Raw genomic sequence first — 27,989 nt, 5'->3', positions numbered from 1 at the left:
AGGCGGGGAAAAAAAGAAAAAATAGGGGGAAAAAAAAAACCTTATCGACGAGGATGGGATTCGAACCCACGCGTGCAGAGCACAATGGATTAGCAGTCCATCGCCTTAACCACTCGGCCACCTCGTCACGAGAACTCCTCTTCTCGCAGAGCCTATAAGAAACTGCGCCAATGGCTCCTGGCGTTGTTTCTCATTCACCTCGTTCTGCGAGATGGCGCCCGCCGTCCTTTCGTGGGAGGAACGCAGAATGAGGCGACCGCTCAAAACAGAGCGGCTTCGCCCCGCCTGGATGCTGCTAAGTCTCCAGCCTCACCGCTCTGAGTGCGGTGGGCGCTGGTGAAAGCTAACGGGAAAGGGCAGGCAGCGAGCTGACAGCGCGGAAGCCGCCATGTTGTACGGAGCGCTGGGGGGCGCCATGCTGTACGGCGCTGCCTCCAGGACGGCAGTTTGGCGCGGCGCGCAGGCGTGGCGGTTAGGTTTGAATTGTGAGGCGGCAGCGGCGGCTCAGCCCCATGGGCGCTGCGGGGCCGAGGGTCAGCGGCGGAGAGCGGCCGTGAGTGGTGAGTGAGAGCGGCTGAGCAGCGGGGGAAAGGAGTAAGGAAGCCGGGGGAGCTCGGGGCTGCCTGAAGTAGGAGCCGTTGGGGCGGGGTGAAAGGGGCTGAGGAGATTTGGGCGCGCTCGGAGCTGGGGCGGCCTGGAGACGATGGGAGCCTCGCTGAAACCGCCCGATGGGTGAGGTCGTGGCCAGCCCCGGGGGGTTCTGCTGATGTAAGCGGTGGTGGAGTGTAAGTTGGGAGTTGGAGTCGCTCTGGGATTGTCAACTCTCTCCTCAGTGGCAGAGGGAGGAGAAAAGCAAATGGAGCCCTGTGGGATGCCCACCTGGATCACAGGCCTCAGGGCTGCAGGCCCTGAAAGCCAGGGCTCCCCGGTCTCCTACTTCTGATGTGAGCCTGGTACCTCTTCGGTGCTAATTGCAAAAATAAAACAAAGAATGAATAAACTTGCTTTCAACAAATCAGCTTTCTGTGTACTAGACAATTGTCACTATGGGAGGCCTTTCCCTGGCTCTTATTTATTACGCTTTCACACTTAATGCTGTCTTCAGAATACTGTTTGTTTGTTTTCCTGTTTATGTGAACAGAAGTTTGCTGGGAAAGCAATCCTTTAGTTACGTTTTTTCATTGTGCCTTTGAGCAAACTGGCATTTCTGAAAAAATAGAATTGTCAAATCAACAAGGTTGGAGAAGACACCTAAGAGCACCAACTCCAACCACCAACCCACTCCCACCATGCCCAGTGACCACATCCTTCAGTGGCGCAACTCTATATTCCTTGAATATCCACAGGGATGGTGATTCTACCACCACCCTGGGCAGCCTGTGCTAGTGCCTCACCACAGTTTCTGAGAAGGAATGTTTCTTAATATCCAACCTGAACCTCCTCTGATGCAACATGAGGCCATCACCTCTTGTCCTGTCACTGTTAGTGAGGAGAAGAGGCTGACCTCCACTTCTCCACAGCATAACATTTTATGTGATTCAGTGTTTTTGCTAAATCTAGTGCTTTCTTTTCTCTACATAAAGCTTAGTTTTGGCTTTGGAAATGAGAGTGTTGGTCTCTGGTTTGAATGCTGCTGATGCAGAGGTGACTGTCTTGGTGGAAAGCAAAGGGTGTTGATTACTGGGAGAATTTACCAATATTTACAAATACCTGACTGGAGAGTTTAAAGGAGCCAGACTTCTCTTAGCTTTGAAGGGACATAAGGCAATGGGCATAAACTGGATTACCAGAAATTTCACTTAAGCATGAGAAAATATGTAGTGAAATGGAACAGTAGAGTGGTTGGGTCTCCATCTCAGGAGGCACTGAAAACTGAAGCAGGTAAGCTGTAGTTTTGAGCACATTCTTGGGCTGGATCATCTCCTAAGGGCTCTTTCTACCTCCTCTGTGATTCTATGAAGTGCAAAAGCTGGGCTGTTCTGTGCAAATCTCTCTATTGTTTTATATATATATATTTACAGTTAACTTAATCCTTCCCTAATTAAGGGTTTTTCTGAAGAAGGAAGGCCAGCAGTATCCTGGGCTCCACCAGAAGAGGGGTGGCCAGCAGGGGCAGGGAGGTGATTGTCCCTCTTACTCTGCCCTTGAGAAGCCCCATCTGGAGTACTATGTCCAGGTCTGGGGCACCCAGTATAGGAGAGATGTGGAGCTGCTGGAGATTGTCCAGAGGAGAGCCACAAAGATGATCAGAGGGCTGGTGCACCTCCTCTGTGAAGACTGGCTGAGGGAGCTGGGCTTGTTCAGCCTGGAGAAGAGAAGGCTGTGAGGACACCTAATTGTAACTTTCCAGTATTTAAAAGGGGATTATAAACAGGAGGGGAATCAGCTTTTTACAAGGGTAGACAGTGATAGGACAAGGGGGAATGGTTTTGAGCTCAAGGAGTGAAGGTTTAGATTGGATGTCAGGGGGAAGTTTTTTACAGAGAGAGTGAGGAGGTACTGGAACAGGCTGCTCAGAGAGGTTGTGGATACTCTGTCCCTGGAAGTGTTCAAGACCAGGTTAGATAGGATCTAGGTCTAGTACCAGATCTGGAGGTTGGTGGCACTGCTTGTGGCAGGGGCTTGGAACTTGGTAAACCTTGGGATCCCTTCCAACTCGAGCCATTCTGTGATTCTACAGACATTGTTGAGGCTTAGGGAAAGGGAAATGAAGTACTGTGGTACCTATTGTCAGATTATGTATAGCTGTCATGTAAATATCCTTTGCAAAGTGATTGATGGGGGTATAAATGTTGATAAATACCACTGAAATCTAGGAAATAGCAAAGCAAATTGCACACAGTGATATTTATTATTGATTTGATAGTACAGTGTTTTGTGACCTTCAGGTCCATGAGAAACTGAGGTTATGAGGAATATGGCAATCTGGTAATCATAGCTTTGATATCCATAGTGCTTTACAATAAACATTAATGTTATGTGTCTGTTAAAACAGGCATCCTCACAGTGTGGGTTAATTCACTGTCTCCCTCTGTGATTTTTAATATGCATTCTAGTTGGTAACATACAAGGTATTATTGCAAGAAGGTGGAGAGGCAATAGTGTAGAGATTCAATAGAATCAGAGCAAACTTTGTATTGTAGAAGCCTTGGTTGTATTTACCAGCGTTTACCAGAATCTTAATTTTAAACAGAAGGATGCCTGGACAGTAGCACTCAAACTGTTGGCACAGTTGATTTATAATATGATATACAATAGAAAACATAGACTTGAGAGGCCTATTAAACATCAGTGAATTCCTGTGACTAAAGAAAGAAAGAGAAATTATACCAACTTACTGAGGCTAGTATCTGGCTGTGGTTGTATTCTTACTGTCATTCATTAATATTTTTGGATTTCAGTACCGTATTTTATAGGAGAAACACTTCTTGCAGAAATGGACAAAATTTACGTGGACTCTAACATGGAAAAGTAAGTTGAGACTTCATAAGGATCTTATTGTCATTTAACTATAATCTTTTTGATGAAAAATGCTTCTTGAAGTGTACTTCAGCATTTCATGAATGAAAAGCTGTCTATCGTGAAGAACTGCAAGTTTATTTGATCAGGTGTAGGAAAGCTTGAGGAAATTTTATAGTAGTGGATTGTCTGGAGTCTGACCACAGGAACAAGCAGAATATGCTGAATTTTACAAGGCTTATTTCTGGGACCTAGTGCTGAAATGAACTGTTCCAAGCAAGCTTCTTTATGTAATATTACACTTGTAAAAATAAAGGAGAATTTGAATTATTAACCTAAAATTTTGGCAGTGCTGTTCAAGAAATACATCTTGGTCTAGTTTATGCACTAATATCTGTTTCTCTTTGTCTCCCTCCAGTGATAATACAGAGCACATCAGAGGAAAACGACTGTCTTCTGTGAGTAACTTGGCGTTCCTGAAGTGAGCGACTGAGAGAGTGAATGAAGAAAGGGAAGCTGTAAAGAGAAACTGGTTTTCTCATCACAGCCTGAGGGAAAAGAATAGTAAATCTAAGACAGACTCTATTTGATTTGTGATTGAAAGCTATGCTGGTGTTCATGAAGTATTCTACATCCAAGTAATCAGTTCATGTAGCCTCCTGAAGCAGCAGTTCGCTGCTGAATACACTGCTGTTTCATGCTGACATGAGCAACGTGACAGAAGGTCATGCAATTTCCACAGAATGATTTGCAGGTGAAACAGTGGATTTACCTGGTAATTTTCTGAGTGAAGTGAATGCATTTAATATTCAGAAGACAGTTCACCTACCCTCTTCTCAAAATAAATACTTAAATAAGATGTTCAGAAATGAAAACTGTGTGAACTATGTCCATGGTTATGGATTCAGAATTCTGCAAATTCTTTGGACAACTATATATCAGATGTTTTTCTAAGTCTTTTAATTTACTTTATACATCTTTTTATGGTTGAATTCCCTTTCTAAATCTTAATTTATGGAGGTTTATATGCTTATTTGAAGTTTATTTACTTAGGATTGTTTTATTTCCAAATTAATTCCCAAAGATGCGAAGCATTAACTATGGAATGTTAAGACAGAGAATAAATTGGCTGCATGCTTCAGTAAGACCTACCTATGTACATTGTTTCTTCTATAAAAGATGTGAAACTATACTCCTATCTGCTTTTTTCAGTCCTGCTGCACTTATTTCACAACATAAGATCCAACACCATGCCTTTATCTCTCTTGTTTTTCCATTATTATCTTGTGTTGCCTGAGACCTCTGCCCTGTTAATTCATTCACCAGGCGATCTCTTCATCTTATACAAAGTGCCTAGCAGGGTGCTCATAGCTTATGACTGCTCCTGCAGTCTCAGAAAGATGTATACCATGTATACCTCCAACTGAATTCCTGTGTGTAGCGCTATAGTGAGAAGCAGGGTCAGAGTCTGGTCCAAATGCCCAATACAAGAGTGAATTGTAGGTTCTGTAGGGTAATTCAAGGTAGTTTGATTGAGTGTAAGTGATGTCTTGAACTGCTTGTACACCAGCTGTGATTGAACCTCTCATTTACTTGTTGCTTCATCCTTTTGTGGTAGCGAGGGCTAATTTTCTCAACTGCTATACTTTCTTGTAGATACTAAAGGCTCCACGAAATCCTCTTGATGATCTGGGAAATGGGAATGAACTCACTCAGGTAGATCTATTCAGTCCTCTTTTGCTGATGTTAAAATCTTCAGTTTGCTCCTCAACTTGTTGTTGATTAAACTTTCACTAGAATGACGTAGATGTAAAAAGTCCTGCAATAACTGCTGTGGAGGGTAATGTTAGGAGTAATAAGTGTTACAATAAATCCATTCAATTTTTCTTTTATTTTACATCAGAATATTTATTCTGTCAAGTGGGGTGAAATAACCAGAAATTAATAAATAGAACTCTGCTATAGTCCTCTTGACTTGAAGTTTGATCTGTTAGAACAATAACTGGTAAAATCAGTGAGGTGAGATCTCTTGAGACCCCTGATGCAGTGTTGTAGTTTTTCAATTCTTGGGACAGAAAACAAAATAAATCCTGCAACTCTCATGCTAAGCAATGTGGCATTTGTTCCGTAGTTCATCACATATTATTCCAAGCAAAAAGCTTTGTAACTGGTATTCTGCTTCTGTGTAACCAAGCAGTTAGCACAAAGTGACCTGCTTGTTGTGAGGTGGGTGTCTCTGTGTAAAGTGGGAAGTTGGAGAACTGTAAGTGGTTTAAGGATGTTGGCAAATAGCCATTGTATTTGGTAGGCCTTGAGTGTCCAACCCTTTGGCTTGCCTAAACTGCAGTGAGTGAAGAATTGTCTTGGGCCACATATATGTAAGTTGCTCTGAAAGTAATGCCTCCTATTTATTTCCATGGAAACTACAGTAGAAACAAAGAGCACAATAACACTATTTGGTGGAGCAAATTCTCAGCTACAAAAACTCTGCTTTTCGTCATAGCCACCACCTTTAGCTATGCATTTTTGCCAGCAATGAATGAGAGCTGCATGCTGTGCTTGTAAAAAAACAACAAAAAAAAAAAACAAAAAACAGCTGCATCAGCACAAGTGACCCACTGTTGCCACTGCTAAAACACACCACCCGACGCCTCTCTGTGGTCATATGCACTGTTTGGTCTTCCATAAACATTCAGTGAGCATCAATGGATGTCAATGGGTGCCATGGAAGTCTGGTAAAGAAACATGATCAGATTTTTGAGTTGAATATCTAATTGCAACTCCATACATTCCTTTTGAAAATTTGCAGGTAGTGTTTATATCAACTGAAAAAGTAGTTGCTCACATAAATTTTTTTTTTTTTTGCAATCTTAAAACATATTCTCAAATTCCTCAAAACAGAAAGCAAGGCTGCGTATTCTATGCTGTTCAGAGCATTGTGTTTAGCCACTGTATCAAAATGCACACACTTATTTGCTGTCTCTTGAGTCAGTGTTGCACAGCAATGGTCTTCCCCTCCCCTGGTTTCAGTGGGCGCAGAGTTAATAGCACACAGAGGATTGGTTTGTTATTGGGCAATGGGTGTGTGCCAGGGGGGCCACTTGTGCTGAAGAACTGTTTCCTTTATAATGTTGGGACAGATGATGGGCCACATGCAGGTCATGAGTTGGACATGCCTGTGTTAGGGTACTTGATTTGTTTTTTTAATTTGAGGTTGTTGATGAGAATCTGTATTATTCTGACTTGTGGTATAAGAATTGTTCTCTATAATCAAACCATCATGTTCTTTATTGTCAGGATCTCAACATAGAAAAACGTAGGAAAAGCTCCCGACGTGTCAGTTTTGCCGACACCATAAAGTAAGTTTGATCTGAAGGATGCAGATCTACATCCGAAGTATAAGGCTAAAGACAGTAATCTGCCATCATCTAAAATTGCTGTTTGCATACGTCTGTGTGCATTCAATATAGAAAATGAGTGACTTTTTTTTACTGAGTTTATACTGAGCCTTAAAAGAGCAATTATTCATTTTTTCTTCTTAGCTAGAAAAAATGGTTGAGTAAATTTCATATGTTTAGGAAATTCTACTTTTCATTAACCTTATGGAAAGTGTGACTGGATTCAGTCAGCTATTGTCTTGATTTCAGAACGTACCATGTGGTAAAAGACTGAAATTAGAGCTGATTTAAAGAAAAGAAAAACAACAACAACAAAAACAAAAAAAACCTTTTTTTCCTATGCATCAAAACTGATGGTCTTGTTTTCAAAAACTCTTTTTTGTTCTTAGCTGCAGGGTCTTCCATCGAGATGTTAAGAATAATGCAGCAGAAAGAGAAAATGAAGGTAAAATTCCTTTCTCTTCTGGTGGATTTCCCAGACTTAGCAACAAGATTACAGCCCAGAATTTAGAAAGTCAGGCTTGTCAGTCACAGATAGGGAACAATATGGTCAGCTGTTTATAATGGACAGGATAACAACCCATTGGTTACTAGCATTGTTGGACCTGTTAGCTCAGAGAAGGAATTACTTTATTTTTAGACAACAGGCAGCTAGAACAAAATTTGCTTCAGTGATTTAGATTAAAAGAAGGCTGTGAAGAATGTCTCATTCACTCCGTCAAAGATTACCTAGTAAAAATCTGAAAAGCTAATGCATTTTCAAGTACTTTGCTTCCCTGGGTTTTTACCACAATAAAAAGGAACATCAAGGGTGAGAACTTCAGAACATTCTATTCTATTAAGTTTACTCGATGTTTTGATCCCGTTTCTCACTCTAATATGTTTAATTTTCATATTTTTAGCAGAAGATACAGAGAATCATGTCCTGCTTAATCAGTAAGTCTGGGGGAAAAATGTTTCAGCAATTCTAGAGCTCTGTCCTGCGAATACATCTCCTCACGTGGCATGCAACGATCAGAACATCAGTCCTCAAAGAAACAGACAAATGCAGCGTGCTTATTTAGATATAAAATTGCTCAGTGCATTTGTCTGGTTTAAAAAGTTGTATGAGCAGGATATGGCTGTTTTGGCCATTCACATAGAGATTTCTGAAAATTTGAATTGCGTCTTGAAACTGCCTCTGTCCCAGGTCAATTGCTTGGGAATATCTTTCAGGAGAGACCTATCAGAGTCCACAATTCATAGACATCTCTTTGGATATTTATTAATGTAAATTCTTCACTCAAAGGTGGATAGTGTTGTCTGATATCAAGGTTATTATCTAGATAAAATAAGATTATGAGATTTCAAACGTTATATTGAGTTAATAACACATTTAAACTGTGCATGAGGGAAAATTTCTTAGTTAAAACCTACAGCAAAGAAATAGCTTTGTAGTTAACAAATTTGTAGTTAACAAATGCTTTTAAAGTTTTCAAAGCAATATAGTTACATATGTGAACATGTGTGTAAATAAAAATCAATATTCCAGCTCAGGTTTCTTGGTCTTGACATAACAGTCAAGAAAACACTGAAGAGCAGAAGGTATTAAGTGTTAGACAAAAAGCCAACAAGTTTGTTGTTGTGCCTGGCTTTTGGTTTTACAGAGAAATGATTTCAGGCTTTAGGGGCACAATGTCCCTTTTTCAAAGAGAAAGGGATGACTGAAAGTGGAAGATCTGAGTTAAATATGAAGTATTAATCTTGTCTCTTTTATTCTTTTTTTTTCTTTTTACTTGTCAATGAGAAATTAGAATGCCAACTGTATGTGGCTTGTGGCATGCTTGGAAATAAGAATCTCATGGAGGAGTAACATTGTAACTCAGGATACATTGAAAGCAAATTTGTTATGTCTGATATCTGCTGCCCAATCATGTATGACCTATGTAACATAATTCTCTGCTTTTTAAGTTTATTGTTGAAACCACCTGTTTTACTGTTTTTTAACTTACTCTTTATCTAAATCACCTTTTGTAGAAATGAAGAACCTGAAGCTGTTCCATGTGAGATTACTGGTGAGTTTAAAAATAAATTTAATAGAAAATGGCTATTTTTATTCCAGACTATTGATTAATTGTCGGTAGAATGATTTTAATGTACCTAGAACAGTCTCCCTGTTGAAGATCACTATTGCTTTATAGGGCTTTGCTCCATAAGGCTCTTTGCAAGCATACTGTTTGGAAGTAAGGATAGACATAGTACATGTTCAGAGCAGTACTGAAAATATTTCTCGGGTTGTATTTGGCTTTAATTGCACTCACTCACAATGCAATGCTTGTATAATGAGTGCATAGATCTTCTGTTCAGTTGATTAAGATAAAATAGATCAGCAAATACAGTATTTGGTTTTTTTTTAACAGGGATGAACACTTTGCTTCATGCCCCTATCCAGTCATTGGTGCAGCAGACTGAGGTATGTGAATTTTATTTCTTCAGTGCTGAAAATACTAGTGTCCAAAGTGTATTATAATAATTTCTGTAGTTAAGATGAAAGATGTGCCACAGCTGTCTAAAGAATAAATCCTTGAATTCACATAAAATTCATCTGAAGCATAATCTTCTATATTTTGAAGTATTTTCCTAATCTGATAGGCATTATACTACAGTATTGATAACTTTTGTTTCTAAAATCGCTAGCTATATTTCAATACCTGAGCTAATTCTTACATTCTTGTCACCCCTTATCTAAGAATATGTAAAGAAGCTTACGTTTCAGATAGGTCTGATTGTAAATATTTTTCATATATTTCTCTCTGCTTACAGTTTTTTTTTCCTTCCTTGAGTAGAATAGATATACACAAATGCACTTTTTCTTTTTCCCACTGTTAAAAAACTTCAGAAAAATTGCAGTGAGTGACACAAAAAGGTAACTGAAATTCTTCAGCCAACTGAAGCGATAACAGAAAATGTCTAGTTAAGACATTCAGAGGGACAAAAATCCTGAGTTGTGTTATACATTAGTGTTGGTGTCATGGCACTATTGAAGAGTTTTCCTTAGTGCAATGGCTTCTAACTTCCATGCTTAATTTAAATTTAAGTAAATGTCTTATCTCTTGTGAAAGAATGTTTAAAAAAAAAAAAGTGATTAAAGTCTAGTTTTGATTAAAATATGTGTGCCATGAGCCTATAAGGGTCATAGTCAGGTAATGTACATGGTTGTACTTTTTCTAGTATATTTTATTTCTTGCATTTATAAAATAGCATATGTAATTTTAAATAAATATGAAGTTGTTTTTAATATACACCCATTATGTCTGATGAAACACGGTATAATCTTTGTACTGGTCAGTTTTTGTCCACAGCTTTAAAATTGTAAATCTTTTCTATTAAGGAGGCTAAAATCTTCTTAGTCAAGGTGGAAGTCTTATTAAAAAAATTCCCACTTGGTGCTGCTGCTCTGGGAAATGTGCATGATAAGCTAGGCAGGGATTTTATTTGCAGTTGATCGAGAGGAAAAGGACAGAAACCACATCGTAGGGTGTTAAGAAAATATTGATTCAAAAGGCTCAGTTCCATGCTTAGAAGAATTTCATGTGTCTAAATAGGAAATTTTGTCCAAGAGAAAGCTGAAATGCATTGTTTCAAGAAGTGCCATTTAAGTATATGTAAAAATATATAAAATACAGACTCTAAGAATTTGAAGTGAAGCTGTCCTCCTTTTCTTACATATGTTATTACTTGTGAGAAGGACTAAAATCTTTTTTTATTTAAAGAACAACAACACATGACAAAAGAAAGCAAAACAAAAAACTGTAGAGATAGAACCCTAGTCTTAAAACTGTATTAGTTTATTTTTGTTTTAAATAGAATAAACTGTTGTGTCATTTGTTACAAGTGCTGGTAGCTGTCATTTGTTGTCTATTTTCAGTGCCATGATGTGGACAATGCTATTCCGAGAACAGATAGGCCTGATACAACACTCATCTTCTCAGATGAAAATGAAATGGATATGACAACTAGTCACACTTCAGTGATTGCACGTAACCTGAAAAACAACAACGAAACTGATAAAACTGAGAAAATAGATATTGTATCATTTCTGGCTGAGTTAAACTCTGCCAACGGAAAGGCAGAAAAAAGCAAAGATTTTCATTTTTCCTTTGCTGCAGACCGTTTTTGCTCATCTTTTGAACAGAAGGAAGATGCTGCTACAAGAAAGAAAATAAATTCCAATGGATTTTTTATGAACTCAAATGAAAAAGCACTTAATCCTATTGAAGGACCTGAAAAAGAGAACATTTTTTTTGTCCCTTCACAAGTTTCAGAAAACATGGCACAATCATCATATGCATATTCCCATGAACAACTAGCCACCTGCAATGTAACAAAAATATTTAGAGAGCAAGATGATGGAATGGAAATGACAAAATGCCAGGCATCTGATATTCAAAATATGCATTCTGGTCTTTATGAGGTTCCGACAGAGCAGTTACCATCTGCAGATGTTACTCAGGCGTTTGCAGATGATGAAATGGATATGACAACTAATCACACTGCAAAAATGCATTTTCCCTTTGCCATTGTAAGTAATCAAAATTTAAACTTCAAAAAGGATTTCTTGTCCTTGGAGCAAGACAACTACTCTGTTGTAAAGAGAACATCTCACCAGAAATTAATCATAATGCAAGACCCTCAACTTTGTACAAGCAAAAAAATCATAAATGTTGAAGACACAGTAGATGCTACAGCACTGCAGGCTTTTAAGCAGGAGACCAGAACACTGTCTTCTATCCCAGGATCTGTTTCTTCTGAGACTGTCTTCCGAGATGATAAAACCGTTGTTTTTTCTCAATGTGATGACATGGAAATTACTGGGAATTACAGAGATGTAGTCTATAACACAAGTACGAAAGGAATGAACAGTTCATGTCATAAAGCTTTTGAAAAACCAGTTAGCAGAAATTCGTTGCTAGTAGAAAGAAAACATCCAGTAAATACTGGCAGCACAAGAAGTCTTTCTTTAGATGATAGAACTTCTCTATCACATAAGAATAATGCACGTGAACTATCTTCAGGCTCAGATGGACAAAATGAAAGAGTAATCCAAGATCACAGTACTGCTTCACTGAACACTGGTTTCAATTCATGTACAAATTCAGTGTCCACTGGTTCTTCTAGGGGTAGGCTTCAGCACAGACTAGCAAACTCCCTACTTGTTTCACTACCAGGTGAGAAAACTGCAATATTTTCAGGATCAGATGTGGACTTGACTAAAAATTGTGTTGGCAAGGGTTATAGAAGGAATACTGAAAATGAATCTCCTCCTGGAATGTCCAACTCTATTGCTAGCAAACCACTTTTTCCTGATAGTAGGTCTGTATCTTCCAATTCAAGGGAGCAAGAAAAAATGAAAATAACTAAATGTCAGGCAGTTGTCAGTGGTGATCAAAGCATTGGGATAACCACGGAAGCAAAACAAATGCATTGTAAAATAATTCCAACTAAGAACCAGAACAATAATTTTAGTGATGCTGCATGTCCTTTGGATAGGGACAAGGAAAATCTTGAGGCAGTTGGTTTTGATGTGAGTATTAGAAGAAGTCAGGCTATAGAAATGAGTGCTGACGGTGTTGAGGTGGTAACAGTCAATAGGATGCTTGGGAAAACAGACTTTCAGGCTAGTAATTGGACTTCCTGTGCAAAGAGCATGTATTCATTCCAGGAGCAAAAGAGGGAGGTCTCTGAAAATATTATCACTGACAAATGTGCATTCACGTATTTGCAAAATGAAAAAGTTTATGTATCTCAGCCTTTGGGAAATAAACTTCTAAATTCTTCAGTTTCCTGCACAAATGACAAAAGAGACATGTTTTCAGATAATGAAAACATGGACATAACCAAAGCTCATTCTTTGGTTGTTACTCCTATTAATATAGAACAAGAAAATGAGAATACTCACGTTCAAAATAATATAAAAGCCAAACAGCTGCAAAACCAGACCTTCCAGTTTTCTGATAATTCTGGCATAGATCATACAAGTCAGGCTGCAGCAATAGAATGTGGACATGTCAAAGTGAGCTCAAAGAAACAAACTGTTGCTCATTTAGCTCCAAGTGGTTTCTTTGTTTCCAGTAATGAGCTTGCTCGCTCTAGAAATAGAAGAGACGCACGACCTGGAAAAATATTGGGAATAATCTCAGATTGCCAAAACGCTGACAGGCATGAGAAAACACATCCTATGGTGGTAGTAAACAATGTATCATCAACTGCAGAAGATCTTGAGAGAAATGTTTTGATCAGTAAAACAGTTTCTTCAGAAGGGGGTTTTAATAATCCTCAATCAGGTGATGACCTACGCTTGAGAGGTGCTGAAGAGAGGTCACTAGCCAGTAATTCTAAAGAACTTAAGGGAAGTTCCCAGTTGCCTTCCTTTTTAGAAAAGTCAGTTGTATTTCCCTCTGGTGAAAACATGGACTTGACTGAAAACCTTGCAGTAGTGGCTCCTGATCAAAATATCTGTACTCTTTTCCCAGGAAGAAAGGCAGCACCAGGACATATTGAAGATAAAAGTAAAATATCCTTAAAAAAAGAGGTAATGATGATGAACAATCAGAAGCAGCCTGAGTGTGATATGTACTCCGGGGTATCTGATAAGAAAATGTTAACTGTGACTGGTATAAAGCATTTGCTTTCTGCAGATGAGAAAACTACCATCTTTTCAGAAGGTGCTAATATGGACATCACTGGAAATCATACAGCTTCAGCAGACAACAAAACAATTTTGCAGCCTGAAATTTTAAACGATGACATATCCTTCATTTCTGAAGATAAAACTTCTGTTTTTACAAAAAACAATGACATGGAAATAAGTAGGCTTGATTCTGTTGCAGCTGATAATTCTATGGAAAAGGCTGTATCTCAAGGGATGCTTAGCAGAACTAATGGAGCTAGAAGGAAAAGCTTGAAGGGAACAATAGGGGAAAAGACTGTTTTATTTTCAATGAGTGAGAATAATGACATGAGCATCACAGAGGGACTTACAGCAGCAATAAACCATGAAATCATCTCACAAAATGAGGTGGGGCTTCCTTCTCCATCTTCAGCTCATCCTGTTAGAACTGTTACATTCACAAGTAACCAGGCTGACATAGACACTAAGTCTTGCTCTGCCAATAAAATTACTGTAAAAGTTTCATGTGATGATGCATTGATCTCGGATAAAATTGTTGGACAGGATGTTCCTTCAAACAGAGAAGATACTACGTTTGCTATGGATGATATGGAAATCACTAAAGCCCATAATGTATCTTTAAAAGAAAATTTTCTGCAAGGTAGGCAACCCAATCAATCTGTTCCTTTAACTTCCTCAGTTATGTTTACAAGTGATCAGGCTGACATGGAAATGACTGAGTATCACCCTATTGATGGAAGATTTGAAAAGGATTTATGTGAGGATAGATTAAATCTGCCCACACAGGTTGTACAGGAGGCTCTTTCAGGTAGCAAAACAGTCATTTTTCCTTTGGCTGAGAATATGGACATCACTAAGACTCATGATGTATTAAGTGGTAAGATCGGTGTATGGAATGGAAGGTCCATTTCAGCCATTTCTGCAGTTCCTGCTGATAAGACCATTGTGTTTTGCCACAACCAAGATGATATGGAAATAACTTCATCACATACTATTGCTGTTAATAACAATACTGAAGGATTTGAGAATCAAGAAGCGTCACTTAAAAGCACTCAACAACCAGACTTGCACAGTGCGTCATCATCCTCTTGCAGAGATGAAATAGATTCTCTGCAAATAAAAGACCTGAATGGCAGGGATCATAAAATATCTAATACTAAGCCCTTAATTCCTTCTGCTTCATCACCCTCAGCGTCGCCTATTGAGAAAGGACCTATCAAAGTCCACAGTGGCACAATACCAGATTCTACTTATTCTGTCTCAATTCCAAAAGATGCTTTGGATGTCCAGGCACTACAGGATCTTGGCCTTTCCACAGAAAATTCAATTCCTATAAACAGTGAGCAGGATCTTTTACATCCAGGAGCAATGAAATCAAGGAGAGTGTCTTTAAAGCTGCCAGGTAATGTCCCCTTGGACTGCAGTGAAGAAAGTGAAGTTGTAATATCCCATGTTTTTCTTCCTGCTCAGCACTCAGATTCTTTGAAGGAACCTCCAGATGCACTTAGTACTCAGAGAAATCAAGTATTGAAAGATGATTCATGTAAACATGAAGATCTAGCTACAGGTTTAGCTATGGATGGAGCAGGCATTGTTTCAGTTTCTAAGAAGGAATCGGAGGAAAATGTGCCGTCAGCTGAAGGAGAGACAACAGAATTCCAAATAAACTCTGGACAGACTGGGTCTCTTAACCCAGTAGATCTTGCACCTAAATTATCAGGTATTTTAAATATTTGTTCAAAACTTGAAAATATTAGAAGGAAATCTGTAGTTGTTTCTGAAACTGTTCTTTCTGACCACTTGGCGAAGTTACCAACTCAGCCAGAGGATACCTTGAGGTTAGGAAGAAATAGCATAAATGAACAAAGGTTATGTTATGCCAAAGAGCAGGAGAATGCATATCTTGAATCTGGAACTGCTTCCATAGATGCAAATGTAGGTATGGCCCTTAAGGACAAATATAAAAGAAGAAATGTCCCTCTAGGTATCTTTCAGCCAAAACTACCAAACAGAAGAAATCCTTCTGTTTCTAGTGTGCAAGACATAAATGTAAAATCTTCAGGAAAAGCAGAATCACCAGTTCCAGAAGTAAATCCGAACACTGTTAAAGCTCCAGGTTATGACAAATCTAGTAGGCAGAACTTCAGCCCTTCTCAGTTTATAGCAGAAGAATTTCTTCCTGTTTGCCCAGAAGAAATGGATTCAAATGATTCTGTAAGCTCCGAATTTGTGGAAGAGGCTTGCAATAACAGCAACAAAAGAGAAGTCTCCCACAATGAAAAGATTCAAGTTGAAGAGACAAAAAGTTGCAACAATGCAAAAAGAGCTTTGAAATATGTTGAGGAGGATCTTCAAAGTCTAAAGAAGCTCAAGATGGATGAAACTGTGGTTGGTGGGACCTCCCAAGACTTGCAGGTAGGCCTGATCACTCATTACTGGGATGCGCTTAACACTAACAGCACTTTTATTTGTATGCTCAGGTGTGTATAGGTCTGTTGGTAGGGTTTTTTGTTGCTCTTTAGCACCAGTTTACTGCAATTTTGCTATGTCTTCCCCAGTATTTCTAATTGTTTTGCCAAACTGCAATGGTGAGATCAATGTATGCAGTTTTCCTGATCCGTGACAAGCAGTAAAGGCTATGTCGATTTTTAATCACTCTATAGTATTCTAATAAGCCTTTCTCAAATAAGTATTCTTAGTCATCTGTACTAAACCATTTGCTAGTTGTTGTTTATGCATAATTATAGAGTAAGACCAAAAGATAGCACTTAAAATCTGAATATGTATCTTTATTTTAAATTGGCTGTCTTATGGACAGCACAACTTGCTATGGGATCGAGAAAATCTGAGCAAATATAGAATGCTGATCTGAGCTTAAGAATTAGTTTGTGTATCATCATTAGAAACTTTTTAGCTCTGAACACTACAAGAGTGGGCTGTGCTGGCTACTGCTTTGATTGAAAAACAAATGAGGGGTTTTGGAACATCACTTCCTATATGCTGTGGTAAGAAATAGCTTGAGTAATCATATGCTGGTTTTTCATGCTGATTAAGTGTGAAATGTGCAGATGCCAAAAATAACTCAATTCTGGATGTCAAGAAGTGGCTGCAAAAAACACTAATTGAATTATTCTTGCCTTATTTCACGAAACTTTTCTGATTTCTTTTTTTTTTTTCTTTTTTTTTTTTTAAAAAAAAAAAACATGCTAATACTAGGTTACTTATGGCCCTGTACCTGAAAGCCACACGGAAGTTGCTGAAAGTGAAGATTCTCCAAATATATCAGCTAAAAACTCTGACTGTACTCAAGCCAACAGCAGCAGCTCTCTAGATTCTGTTAAGGCTGACACAGAATTAACAAGTAAGGCTTCCTTTGTGGTAATTATCTCAAATTTTTGTATCTTTTTGGCTTAATTAAAGACTAGCCCTACCCTTAATGCAGACCTCATCTGGAAAAGGAGTTGAATGCCTGCTTTGCAGTTTCCTGTTCAGCTTATCAACATGTTTTTTCACTCTGGCTACAAGGCCAAGCCATGCAAACTGAGAAAAGGAGAAAGGTTGCAGAATTCAAGTTTTTGTTTTTAGGGCCAGGTTGTGCTTAAGACACAGTTTATTTTTCTTAGCACAGAGGAAATCCCTGACTCCTACTCTTCTAGCCCAAAGATTGTTTTAAGCTGGTTCATGCAAAGCCTGCACGTCTCAGAACTGCACTCATGGAACAAGATTCCTTGGAGTGCTGCAGAGGCATCCATGTGGCTTTTGGCAGATTCAGCTTTTTGGTTTGTTAGCTCCCACTAATTAGCTGGTACCTAATAACGAGGGAGAAATCTGCCAGTCAGGTAAGTGATATTTTGCTTCTGTTTACAAAACCAACTCCAACTTTGCCCACTGCAACCATGAAAGATGTTGTTTTATCCAGTGGAAGCCGGACTCTTTCCTTTGAGTGATAAACTGGGTCGTCGTTGCTCAGAATTTGAGAGCCATGGGCATCTTCAAAGTTGCTCAGCTCAGATACTCTTTAGTCTGTGCTAACCTAGGATGCTCTCCATACATTTGTTGGGGGCTGTTTTTCAGGTTTATTACTTTTTAGTATGATACATGCGTCTTTCCTACCATGGAAAAAGGACCTGTCATTTCATTACCACTCTGACATGACTTTTATTTCACATTAGGCTTTCAACCTGTTTCTTAGTATTTGCCACTGACTTCATTCAGCATTGAGAACTCATGAAGGTTAAACTCTACATTAGTTGTTTTTCTTCTAGAACCAATGAACCAATTCATATTTCTGTAATAATATTTTTAACCCCCGCCATGTTGTTATTTCTTTCTTTCTTTCTTTTGCCTAGTTCAACGAAGCAGTCAAATGGAGTCGCAGCTTCTCACAGATAGCATTTGTGAAGATAATTTGTGGGAGGTATGTATGTAGCTGAGAGATGCCAGCTTTTCGTAACAGGAAAAATACTTGTGTGGATATATACCAGTAAGCATTTTTTTCTTGAAGAATGCACTTACCTGCATGATTTTTCTAACTTTGCAGAAATTTCAGAGTGGTGGCATCACAGTTGGGGAGTTTTTTACTCTTCTTCAAGTCCATGTTCCAATTCAGAAGCCCCGGCAGAGTCATATTCCAGCCAGCGTGAGTATCTCTCCTTTGATATACTTGAAACTGACTTTGCATTATATTTGTCTTCATTTCAAAGTGCTCTATATTAAAGGCCCCTGAGTAGTTCCAGGCAGAAGTCAGTTCCACCTTGACCAGCGTTAGACACCACATGCTTCCAATTCTCTCTTTGCTAGTTTCACTGCTAATTGATGCTTTTTTTCCTCAATATTGAAAAATAGAATAGATTTCAATCTCTTTACAAAATGAAATGTATTACTTCGTGGTTGGATAAATAAGCTAATCCTTGTTTTCTGAACTTGTTTAAAGAGCAACATGCTTGAAAGAATTAGAAGCTCTATCTAGCTTATTCACTTTATCTTCTTACTATATCAGTCATCCACTGAAATCAGAATGATGTCTGAAAGCATTGTGAGATATGTGCAAAAAACCTTTTACCTTTAATTATAGCACCAAGAAACCTGATTTATTCTTAGCTCTACAATGACTTTGTTCCTTTAGCAAATGGGTTGCTTCTGTCAATTACAACTGCAGCAAGGCCCTTTCTTCAATCTATATTTATTCTGTGCCTGGAAATAAGCTCCACCATTTACCTCTGGTGGGAGGAGGGGAGGGAGGGGGAAGAAAAGCACTGGAAAAAACTGTCCAAACTGAAATACTAAAGTAACTGCTTAATTTTGTTGCATCTGCTTTCCAGTGTTTCTTTCAGCAGCTCCAATTAAGATTGATCCCTTCTTACATAGTCTACTTCTTGCTTTCCCTTTCTATAGCCACTTCCTGCAGTACAGTAGAGGAATTTATAGGAACAGTCAGCTTTGATGTGCAAATTGATAAGACAGTTACCGAAGTGGTTTTCTTGCATTCTCTTCTTAGTTTTGCATAAACTGTATAAGCAGATCTTACTGTTACAAGATGTCACTTTGTCAGGGTAATAAGTCAGCAGGATAGCCACATTAAAAATTTAGATAACTTCCTGGAAATAAGGAATCCTATTTTACTAATTTGAAAAAAAAAAAAAACGAGCCTAAAAGCTTTCTCTGAAGGGATTAAATTAAACTCACTTATTTATAAAAATCTGTGCCCTTTTGTTGGTTTCTGCACATGAATGGATAAGAAACTACTGTGTCTAAAAAGCATGCTTCTTTTTTTTCCCCTCTACTCACAATTTTCCCCTCTGTTTTTTCCCAGTGTGCTGTCAGTGCTCCACCTACTCCAGAAGACCTGATTCTCAGCCAATATGTTTATCGTCCCAAGATGCGTATTTATGAAGAAGATTGCCAGGTTCTTTCTCAGATGATAGATGAGTATGTCTGTATTTTTTCAGCCATAGGTTAAATTAGTAGTTCTATTTTTCAGCTCTGTTGGCATGCAGAATGGCCTTGGGAAAGTCAATACATTACTTACAGGGAAAAACAGAAAAAGGATAGTTAACCTATTTAATGCTGGCAGCCAGTTTTATTACAGGTTTAGGTGTTATAGGGAAGCTTCCTGGAGAGGAGCTGTGATAGTGGATATAGTTAGAGCTTGATTTTCCTCCGTAACTAATGAAGGGTTTTAGTTACATATCAGAAGAGTTAAAGGTTTTGAGTGATACAGAAAACGATCAAACACAGGAAGCAGAATAATAACCAATTACAATCTGTTGTTCCAATTTTCCAGTGTTTTTTATACAGTTACCATGAATTATTTCCTTACCTGAAGGTCACTTTTTGGTCTAATACATTATGTTAGATGACATATATGTATTAGACCAAACTTGTTATAACAAGTTTAATGTTAAAATTCAAGTCTGTAGTAAGGTTTTTCCCAGCCCCAGTAGCATCATTTCCTATTCCTTCAGCTTCTTTATCTGCTTGATGTAGTTACAACAAGCCTTTCTTTCACTTATTATTTTTTCCCTCTGTTTTTCAGATTAAAACAGTATGTAAGTGTCCAGGATCAACCACTGGTGAATGTGAATAAGAGTTTGTGGGAAGTAATGAGAACCTGCTCTGATGAAGAGGTAATATTGTATGAAGAGATAATGTTCTTTACATAATGAAGTAAGTTTAAACTATGTGTTCAAATGTGTAACGGTAGGTAGAAGATAGAAGGCAAAATCGTTTCTGGATGAAAGACTACTGTAAGAAGTGGAATAAAGAATTTTATACATGTCAGAAGGGTTAAGTTGCAGAGTCAATTTAAAATAGATTAGAGTGAATATGTTACTATAAAATAGAAAAACTGAAGTTGATAATACAGGTTAGTTCAGAGTGGAGAAACTTCAGAGGAACTTAAGCAAGCAGCACAATTTTGGAAGGAAAAAATGAACTACTCTTACTGTTGAGGCTCTGTAGTTTCATTGGAGGAGCAGAATATTTCATTAACCTAAATGTTTGTTTAGTTTGGAAAGGTATGTGCGACAGTGTGAGACCTATCATGAATAGAAAATAGGTCATTACAAAAAATAAAACCTCATACAGAATTTGGAGTGCAACAATGGTGTCACAGGCCAAAGCAAAAATTGTGAGGACAGAGGATATATAAAGGAGAATGCTAATAACAGTGGGCACAGAAAGCACTCTGAAGACATTTGCATTTAAAAAACAGAAGCATTATAAGAGTATTCCAGACAGAATTAAGGAAGAAGATCAAGAGATTGTTTTTCTTGCTTCTAAAGCCAAGAATAAAGGACTAGTCAATGAAAATAAAAAGTTAAAATGATGAAAGTCAGTATTCTTCATAATTCATAATTAGATTTGTGTTACAGGATATCAGAGAGGTTAGGATATTAACTGGACTCAGGAAGAATGTACTCGGGAACAATAAAAGGCCCTAGGAACCTTAGCTAAGAATTACAAATTTGAAAGGTTTTTGAAAGCAAAGCTTTACATGCTGGCTTTAGAATGATACCACCTAGTGGCGATGGATTGAAAACGTGGTACGAAAAAGCAGTTTGTACATTTTGCACCTTTAGCTTAATAGTTGTCAGAGAAAATATTGTATTACATAATCTGTAGCTATGTTCTATTCAAACAGGTGGCTTTGTTACCATTTCTTGTGGTTTAGGCACTGCCTGGACTTCTGCTATCATTTCAGTTATCCTCTTTAACAGTAAAGGAACAAGTGTTCTAAGTATGTCTTGAACAGTTGAAACAAGAGCCATCTGACATATTTAATAAAGCTGCTCCTTTTATTATTTTTTTGTGAAAGTAAATCTTAAGTTATTGGAACTGTTAAAATCCAATGCTTCTGCTTTCTGCGCTGTTCCCTCTTGGAAGATTGTGTTGGATCTTTGCTAAGGAAATTGCTTTATTAGTAGATTGTACTTGAATTAATTGAATTTAAGGCTGGACAATCCCAATTTCATTTGAAACTTATGAAATACTGCTCCTAGAGAAATGGGATATTGTAGGGAGTGGGAGAAGAGAAGGGAGAGAGTCTAAAGACTAGACTGAAAAATTCTTTGTTTCATATTCTCATTCACTTTCCCTTCCATATTCTCTATTCTTTGCAGCTGAAGAGCTTTGGAGCAGAACTGAACAAAATGAAATCCTATTTCATCAAGGAAAGTAAAATCCTGGCTCACAATGAGAAAGAGGCATTATACAGCAAATTGCTGCAGAGTGCACAGGTAATCTGCCTCAATGCTTCAGAGGTTTAGGTTTAAAAGAGGAACATCTACCATATTTTATCTGTGCTTGAACTAACATAAATTGGGACCATCAAATGTGGGACCCTAACGTAAGTCTGCTTACTAATCATGTTTTCTTTTATCTATTAGCAGTTGTAAGATACTTTAGGACAGTGACATTTTTCTTGCACTTACTTATAGGAACCTTCTGCCTAAGTCTTTTGGCAGTTAAAGTAATGGGAGTGAAAAACAGAAGTATTAAAGGAAATGCCATCAGAAATCACTTCTTTATACCATATTCCATATTAGTGACTAACAAGGAAAAGCACAAGCAGTGCATTGTGATAAGTATCTAGAAATTTACTTAGTTATGTATCTCATCTCACACCTTCATTTAAAAAAAAAAAAAAGTGGTAGGAAGATACAGTGTCAAGTTTTCAGTACTTTCTTAAGCATGGCATCTGCCTTATTGTCAGTTCTCTTCATTCTAATGACAGATTGTATCAGCTTCCTTAATTAGTCTATTAGCAAGCAAAGATATAAATGGTGGTCCCAGAAGGCATTCGGTTTCTTTTAAAATGTCATTGACTTGTGTAAGAATACATTGCAAAGGAGCACAATTTTCTCACCTTAGGAACAATATGAAAAGCTCCAATCAAGAATAGCAAACATGGATGAATTGCTTAAGGAGGCAGAAAGTTGTCTTGCAGATCTGGAAGCAGGTATGTGTTTCCAAGCAAGTGGTTCATTGATTTCTTGTCTGGTCCCTTTTTTTCCCCTGTAGATATGCTATTTAAATTGCTGTTTCAAGACTGTTCAGTGGCCACCTGGAATTTTAAATGTCTTGAGTTACAAGTATCTGTTAGGCTTCACTTGTGTCTGCAAACTTGCCTTGTGAGAATTAACTTGCACATCATATGAAGACTAGAAAATACACCAAAATGAGCTGAAATATAGAATTATAATCGTAGCCTATGAACAAGTAACTAATTGTGTAACTAAATCTGCTAGTGATGATAGTATAACTGTACTGTACACACTTCAAAATGGCTGCAAATTTGTTCAGCTGCATTCACACAAGCTGCACTCAGTACTTGGGGTTGTCATATTTGTATTTTCATTTATTTTCTTCCTTCTAAATTGTCTTTCAGTGCCTTGAGTACAAATTACATTGCTTGGTAACAGCTTTGAAGCAGTGCAGTAAAAGGAGTTTTATTTTCCTTTTCTGTTACTTCAGGTTTTTGGTAGATACCCCTCTCTGGCTTCTTGCAGAACTTTATCAGCTATTTTTGAAATACTGATGTGTCTAGAACACAGAGACAGATAAAATGGATTCTAAATATTGAATCTGGGAGTTCTTTGTAGATCTTCTGATACTTCTTTCCCACAGATTCTGAATGGGAAGAATGTGAAACAGACTGCAGTGATGATGAAATGGAAGGAGAGGACTCAGAATCAAGAAAACTAGAAGAAGGTAATGGTACCAACTTTTAAGTTCTGAAGAGAGTGAAACTCATTGATGCAAACATTATGGCTTTCTTTTTCACATTGGATATAGCGAATAACATAGATATTTAAGTATGAAACAGATTTTTTTTACTTCTCATGGCAAAATGGGACTTAGAACTCGGGTCAGCATGATTAGAAGAGTGTGTGCTGGCTATCACGTTCAACACTGTCATTGCTGAATACAACTAACTTTTGTTGACCACATATCTGCAACCAGGTAGGAGTAACAGCCATTAGGTTGAGATCTTTTGCACCTGCACAGTAAGTTAGGACTGTCTTTGCTGCTCTTTTCTCTCACAGCTTTTTCTTTCCCCGTTTTCTCTTAGAATTGGGAAGCCTCAAAGCTCAAGAAGAAGAACTTCAAAGGTAAGATGTCAAAGGGGATCTAAGGAGCTTAAAAATATTCACATTCAGGATCTAGAGATTTGTATTATTTTTCACCAGTGTGCTACATCAGATGGTTTTTCTTTATCTTTGTAGAGAGCTGTCAGATCTGGAGACTGAGAATGAGCAAATACTTGCTCAGATGAAGCACCTACAGGAAGATGAAAAGAGCTGCCAGGAACTCCTGGAGAGATGCAAGTAAGGAAAAAAGATTTTCTGGTGTTCTGTTTTTGTTTTTATCAGCTAGTTCTAGAGTTTCACATTTTTATGTACACGTATATGTGTTTGTTGTTTTTCCTTTTTATTTGATTTGTGTTTGGATGCCCATCTCCTGGCAGCCTATGATAAGCAACAAAACTTCTGTGAACTGTTAATGGCTTTACAGTGATACTCTTTCTATTTCCTCTTTCTATATCCAGCTCTCCTCCCATCCCAAAAGTAACGTTTATGTGAAATGAATAGTTTTGTGCTTTGGATTCCAAAAGATTCTTACACTTTATTAACAAGTGAAAATTTATTTGGTCTCTCATACAATATATGCATGCAAGCATTCTTAATTCTCTGATCTTTATACTTCATGTAATTGTTTTGATTGGTTGGTTGAAACTTAAGTTGTCTGTATTTGTTTTATTCCTTTTAGCTTCACTGAGTGGGAGATTAGTGAATGGAGTGAGCGACAGGCAGTCTTTAATTTTCTTTATGATTCTATTGAACTCACAGTTGTGTTTGGAACCCCAATAGGTAAGTTGCAAAACTGGCAGATTTCTGTTTCATGAATTTGATAGGTTAAATAGTTACACAACAGAAATGTACAGATTTTACACTAGTAAAAATTCTGTTGAAATAAAAAATGAATTATAGAGTTAGCATGTAAGCTAAGAGAAATGAGTGGATTTGAATAGGTTTATCAGTGTACTCTTGAAAGTTTCTAAATGTGTGTACCACGTATCTGTTTCCTAAGAGAACTAAGTATATAAATAGTTACTACATCAGGCTTTTTCCTTTCCTTCTCAGATGGTGATGTTTTTGGTGAAAATCCTTCCAGAAAAATAGTTAGCCTGAGCTTTGAATCTCTCTTGGATGGTAAGATATTTCACACAGCACATCAATTAGCTGCCCCTATTATACTCTTACTGAGAGGACATTATACATTTGTGCTTTAGCTGCTAGTGCATTGCTACATGGCTTTGAAAATATTTCTTGCAACACTGTTTCCTTTTTTGTTACAGAGGAAAAAGCTCCACTCTCCTCATGTTTAGTCCAAAGACTCATATTCCAGTTTATTGAAAGTCAGGGATGCTGGCAGGAAAAGTGTCCCATGCTGCAGTACTTGCCCCAGGTAAAGTGTTTGAAGGACTCTAGAAAAATATGAAATCTTTTTTGTCACAAGGTGATACAGAGAATAAAAGTGTATTGATGCAAATCAAAATCTGTTTCATAAATACTCTGAAGTAAGAGAGAAAAGTACCTGCCCCAGAAGTCAAGAGACCTGAAAGCTGTGGTTTCTTTCTTACTTGTTGCCTTGATATCTGACTATCTCAATGATGGCTTAAAAGCCTTATTCCTGCTAGTAGAAATCAGGGAATTGAGTTGCATGCCATTCTGCTTTCAAGAGAATTAGTAGTTTAAATTCCTAAGCCAAATCTAGTGTTACTTATATTTGTGCAACCTTGGTGACAAAGCTAAAGGGAAAAACTTACGGCAAAGAAGGACGTATATTTGTTTTTATGCTTGTACAATTTCATTTTTGTATACAAAGTGAGATAGTAGTTAAGCTCATATTTTTAATGCTTTCTAGCATAAACTTCAGGTGTCACGCAGTGGTTTCAGTTTCAATGTAAATCCTTTGCTAATCTCTTCCGTAGGTGCTTCACGATGTCTCTTTAGTGGTGAGTCGTTGCAGGATCTTAGGAGAGGAGATTGAATTTCTGAAGAAATGGGGTGGAAAATACAATCTTCTCAAGACAGATATCATTGACACAAAGTGAGTAACTTTAGATGGAGCTTATGCAAAATTTACAGAGTCTTTACATAAGCAGAAGTAAAAGATGCTATGTTGGTTTTCTTGAAAATGTTGTTTTATGCAATTATTTTTTAAAAAGTCAACTATTTTTTTACTACAGTTGGACTGTGCTATCCAAAAACTTGGAAATGAAGCTCCCCTTGCATTCAGTCAACTTCCTCGCTTTTATTTAATCTCTTCTTATTTACTGCTTTCCTGTTGGACTTAAGTCTCTCACAATGTAGCAATACAAAGCAAACAGAGCCAAGAGTTTACCTGTGTAGCTCAGTGCTTTGTTTCTTTTATAATAGGCTCAGACTTTGATTTGCTTCAGCCAAGTGGAAACAGTCTTTGAAGGATGAAAGCGTTTAAATTAAAATTTATTTTCCTTAGCTTTCATTTTCTTCTACTGCTTCCCAATTTTGTTTCATATCTCTGTGGGATAAGATAAAAGGATGAGGTGAAACAGTTTTTATTCCTTATGAGCATTCTTACCTAAGAAGTGCCTGGTTAATTTTTATTTGCATGCCTTGATGCTGTTTACTTACATTATTCTGTAGTACCCTTTGCAAGAGCATTCTTCTACTACACGCCAGAAGTCCCATAGAAGCTACATTTAGTTAAGTCAATAAAACAAGTGTGCAGGCAGCTTGTTCTCAGAAAGATTTACTGTGGGACAACTGCCTTCAAAAGGTCGTCTTTAATCTTGTCATATTCTGTGCTACCCCGAGACATGTTTCCTGGGCATCATGTACTTGGTGATGGTCTTACCCTTATATACAAAAAGATTCAGCTCTGTTCTTCCTTGATGTTATCCTAGACAGGTGAACTACATGGAAATCTAGTTTTCTAGATGGAAATTTGTCCTGATTTAAATAGGATTGAATTCATGAAACAATTCTAGAATTATGGTCCTGCTTAAAAGATCAGAAAACTTTAGCTAGAAATGTTTTATGTTAACCAGGAAACTTATTTTTCACTATAATTCTGTATTCTACAATTTTGAAAGTTTCTGCAATTAGATTTCATTCTGGGCCAGAGTTCAAAGAAGATGTACATTCCGTGATGTTTTTGTTTCTTACAGTGTGAAACTCCTCTTCTCCACTTCCACTGCTTTTGCGAAGTTTGAGTTGACACTGTCTTTATCATCCAACTACCCATCTTCTTCATTGCCTTTCACTGTTGAAAAAAAAATTGGGAATATTGGGTGAGTTGAGCAGAAAGAACCACCCCACATGACTTATATTTCAAAGCTAGGCCCAGGAAATTAAATCTTCTACATCCTTTCAAACGCATGTAACTTTATCTTTTCCAGACATGAGGAAATTTCTGCTGTTCTCTCTAAAGTACCTATTGGTTACCACTATCTCCGAAGAATGGTGAGCTTGATTCATCAAAATCTGCTCCAGGATCCCAGATGATTGTTTAGGTCTACGTGCAGGCTGAAGTAGTCAAGAGGACATTCTTTGACTTACGTATCATAAGAATGCATGGTCTCTCTCACCAGTCGTCTTGGCTTCCTTCTTTAGTCTTCCCTAGAATGGCTATTTGTATTACATAACTTGTTAATTTTGTTCTAGATTGATTTACAGAGCTCTTGTATCATCATGGTGATGATGAATTTCTAAATTAACGTGTCTGGAATTTTCTTTCACTATCATTATTTCACAACTGTACAACATTCTAACATACTGCATCAGTTTTAATCCTCATCAGTTTCCTGGAACCTCTCCCAAAATGCTGAAATGATGGTCTTGCTTATGATGAACCAAGTAACTGGTAATAATTAGACAGCAGGCCAAAATTGGAAAGACTTCTGATATTAAAGACTACAGATCCTTGTGCTTAATCATGTATACTCTTCTGGGTGCTACAGACTCAAAACCATCAGTTAATCGACGCGAGTTTTTCAAAAACTTTGTTCTGATATTCTGTGTACAGGCTTGGTTGGTACAGCACAGTCTCCCTCCTGCTTTATGTACATTGTCTGAGGAGGTAATGACAAACTTAGTTAGAAGACTGAGCTATTTAAATTTTAGGAGGCATCTTTTAATGTCGTTGGTGAAGTCCAGATTGATTTTATGTATAGTCTGTGTATTACATAGGTTGAGATGTTGAAATTGATGTAACCCTGATGAGTTGATAGTGTTGGCATGCCTACTGTTTATAAGCTCTCCATTCTGTAGGCTATCTGTATTTTTTGTATCTGTAAAATACATTGAATTTGAAAGTGTTTTCATGTGTTTTAAGTGCATATATATTTGTGTTTTCTGTAATTTTTTCCTTCTTTTTGGAAGGTGGAAGTTCATTAAACATTTGAATTACTGTTA

The 27,989-nt window shown here is 37.7% G+C and overlaps 2 protein-coding genes and 1 non-coding gene across 5 annotated transcripts in view; 1 reads left to right on the top strand and 2 right to left on the bottom strand.

Annotated features, from left to right (window-relative positions):
* RMDN3 (regulator of microtubule dynamics 3) overlaps positions 1-390 on the bottom strand; it is a 31,975-nt gene extending 31,585 nt beyond the window's left edge. Inside the window, 1 exon segment of the mRNA XM_010710910.3 lies at positions 349-390. Coding sequence (XP_010709212.2) covers positions 349-390 — 42 coding nt within the window.
* On the bottom strand, positions 46-127 carry TRNAS-GCU. The gene has a single exon. It is a non-coding gene; the product is annotated as a tRNA-Ser (tRNA).
* KNL1 (kinetochore scaffold 1) lies at positions 331-27,989 on the top strand. Of its 3 annotated transcripts, XM_010710863.3 has the most exons (27): positions 345-560; positions 3,402-3,471; positions 3,878-3,917; positions 5,116-5,175; positions 6,757-6,818; positions 7,247-7,302; positions 7,760-7,793; positions 8,874-8,911; positions 9,257-9,309; positions 10,765-12,064; positions 13,370-15,942; positions 16,744-16,888; positions 17,877-17,944; positions 18,068-18,166; positions 19,340-19,455; positions 20,063-20,153; positions 21,648-21,764; positions 22,399-22,486; positions 23,155-23,238; positions 23,600-23,639; positions 23,754-23,855; positions 24,298-24,398; positions 24,672-24,740; positions 24,887-24,996; positions 25,523-25,641; positions 26,744-26,866; positions 26,975-27,989. In XM_010710863.3, exons 1-27 carry the CDS (start codon positions 389-391, stop codon positions 27,078-27,080), a joined length of 6,036 nt encoding a protein of 2,011 aa, XP_010709165.1. In that variant the 5' UTR covers positions 345-388; the 3' UTR covers positions 27,081-27,989. The 3 variants fall into 3 exon arrangements, with proteins under 3 accessions (XP_010709164.1, XP_010709163.1, XP_010709165.1); XM_010710862.3 differs by having other exon boundaries at positions 331-560; positions 7,763-7,793; positions 10,765-15,942; XM_010710861.3 differs by having other exon boundaries at positions 331-560; positions 10,765-15,942.

This window comes from Meleagris gallopavo, chromosome 5 (genome assembly GCF_000146605.3).
Source record: "Meleagris gallopavo isolate NT-WF06-2002-E0010 breed Aviagen turkey brand Nicholas breeding stock chromosome 5, Turkey_5.1, whole genome shotgun sequence".
NCBI classification, from domain to species: Eukaryota; Metazoa; Chordata; class Aves; order Galliformes; family Phasianidae; genus Meleagris; species Meleagris gallopavo.
Note: the sequence above shows the minus strand (reverse complement) of the source record. Positions and strands in the feature narration are given on the sequence as shown.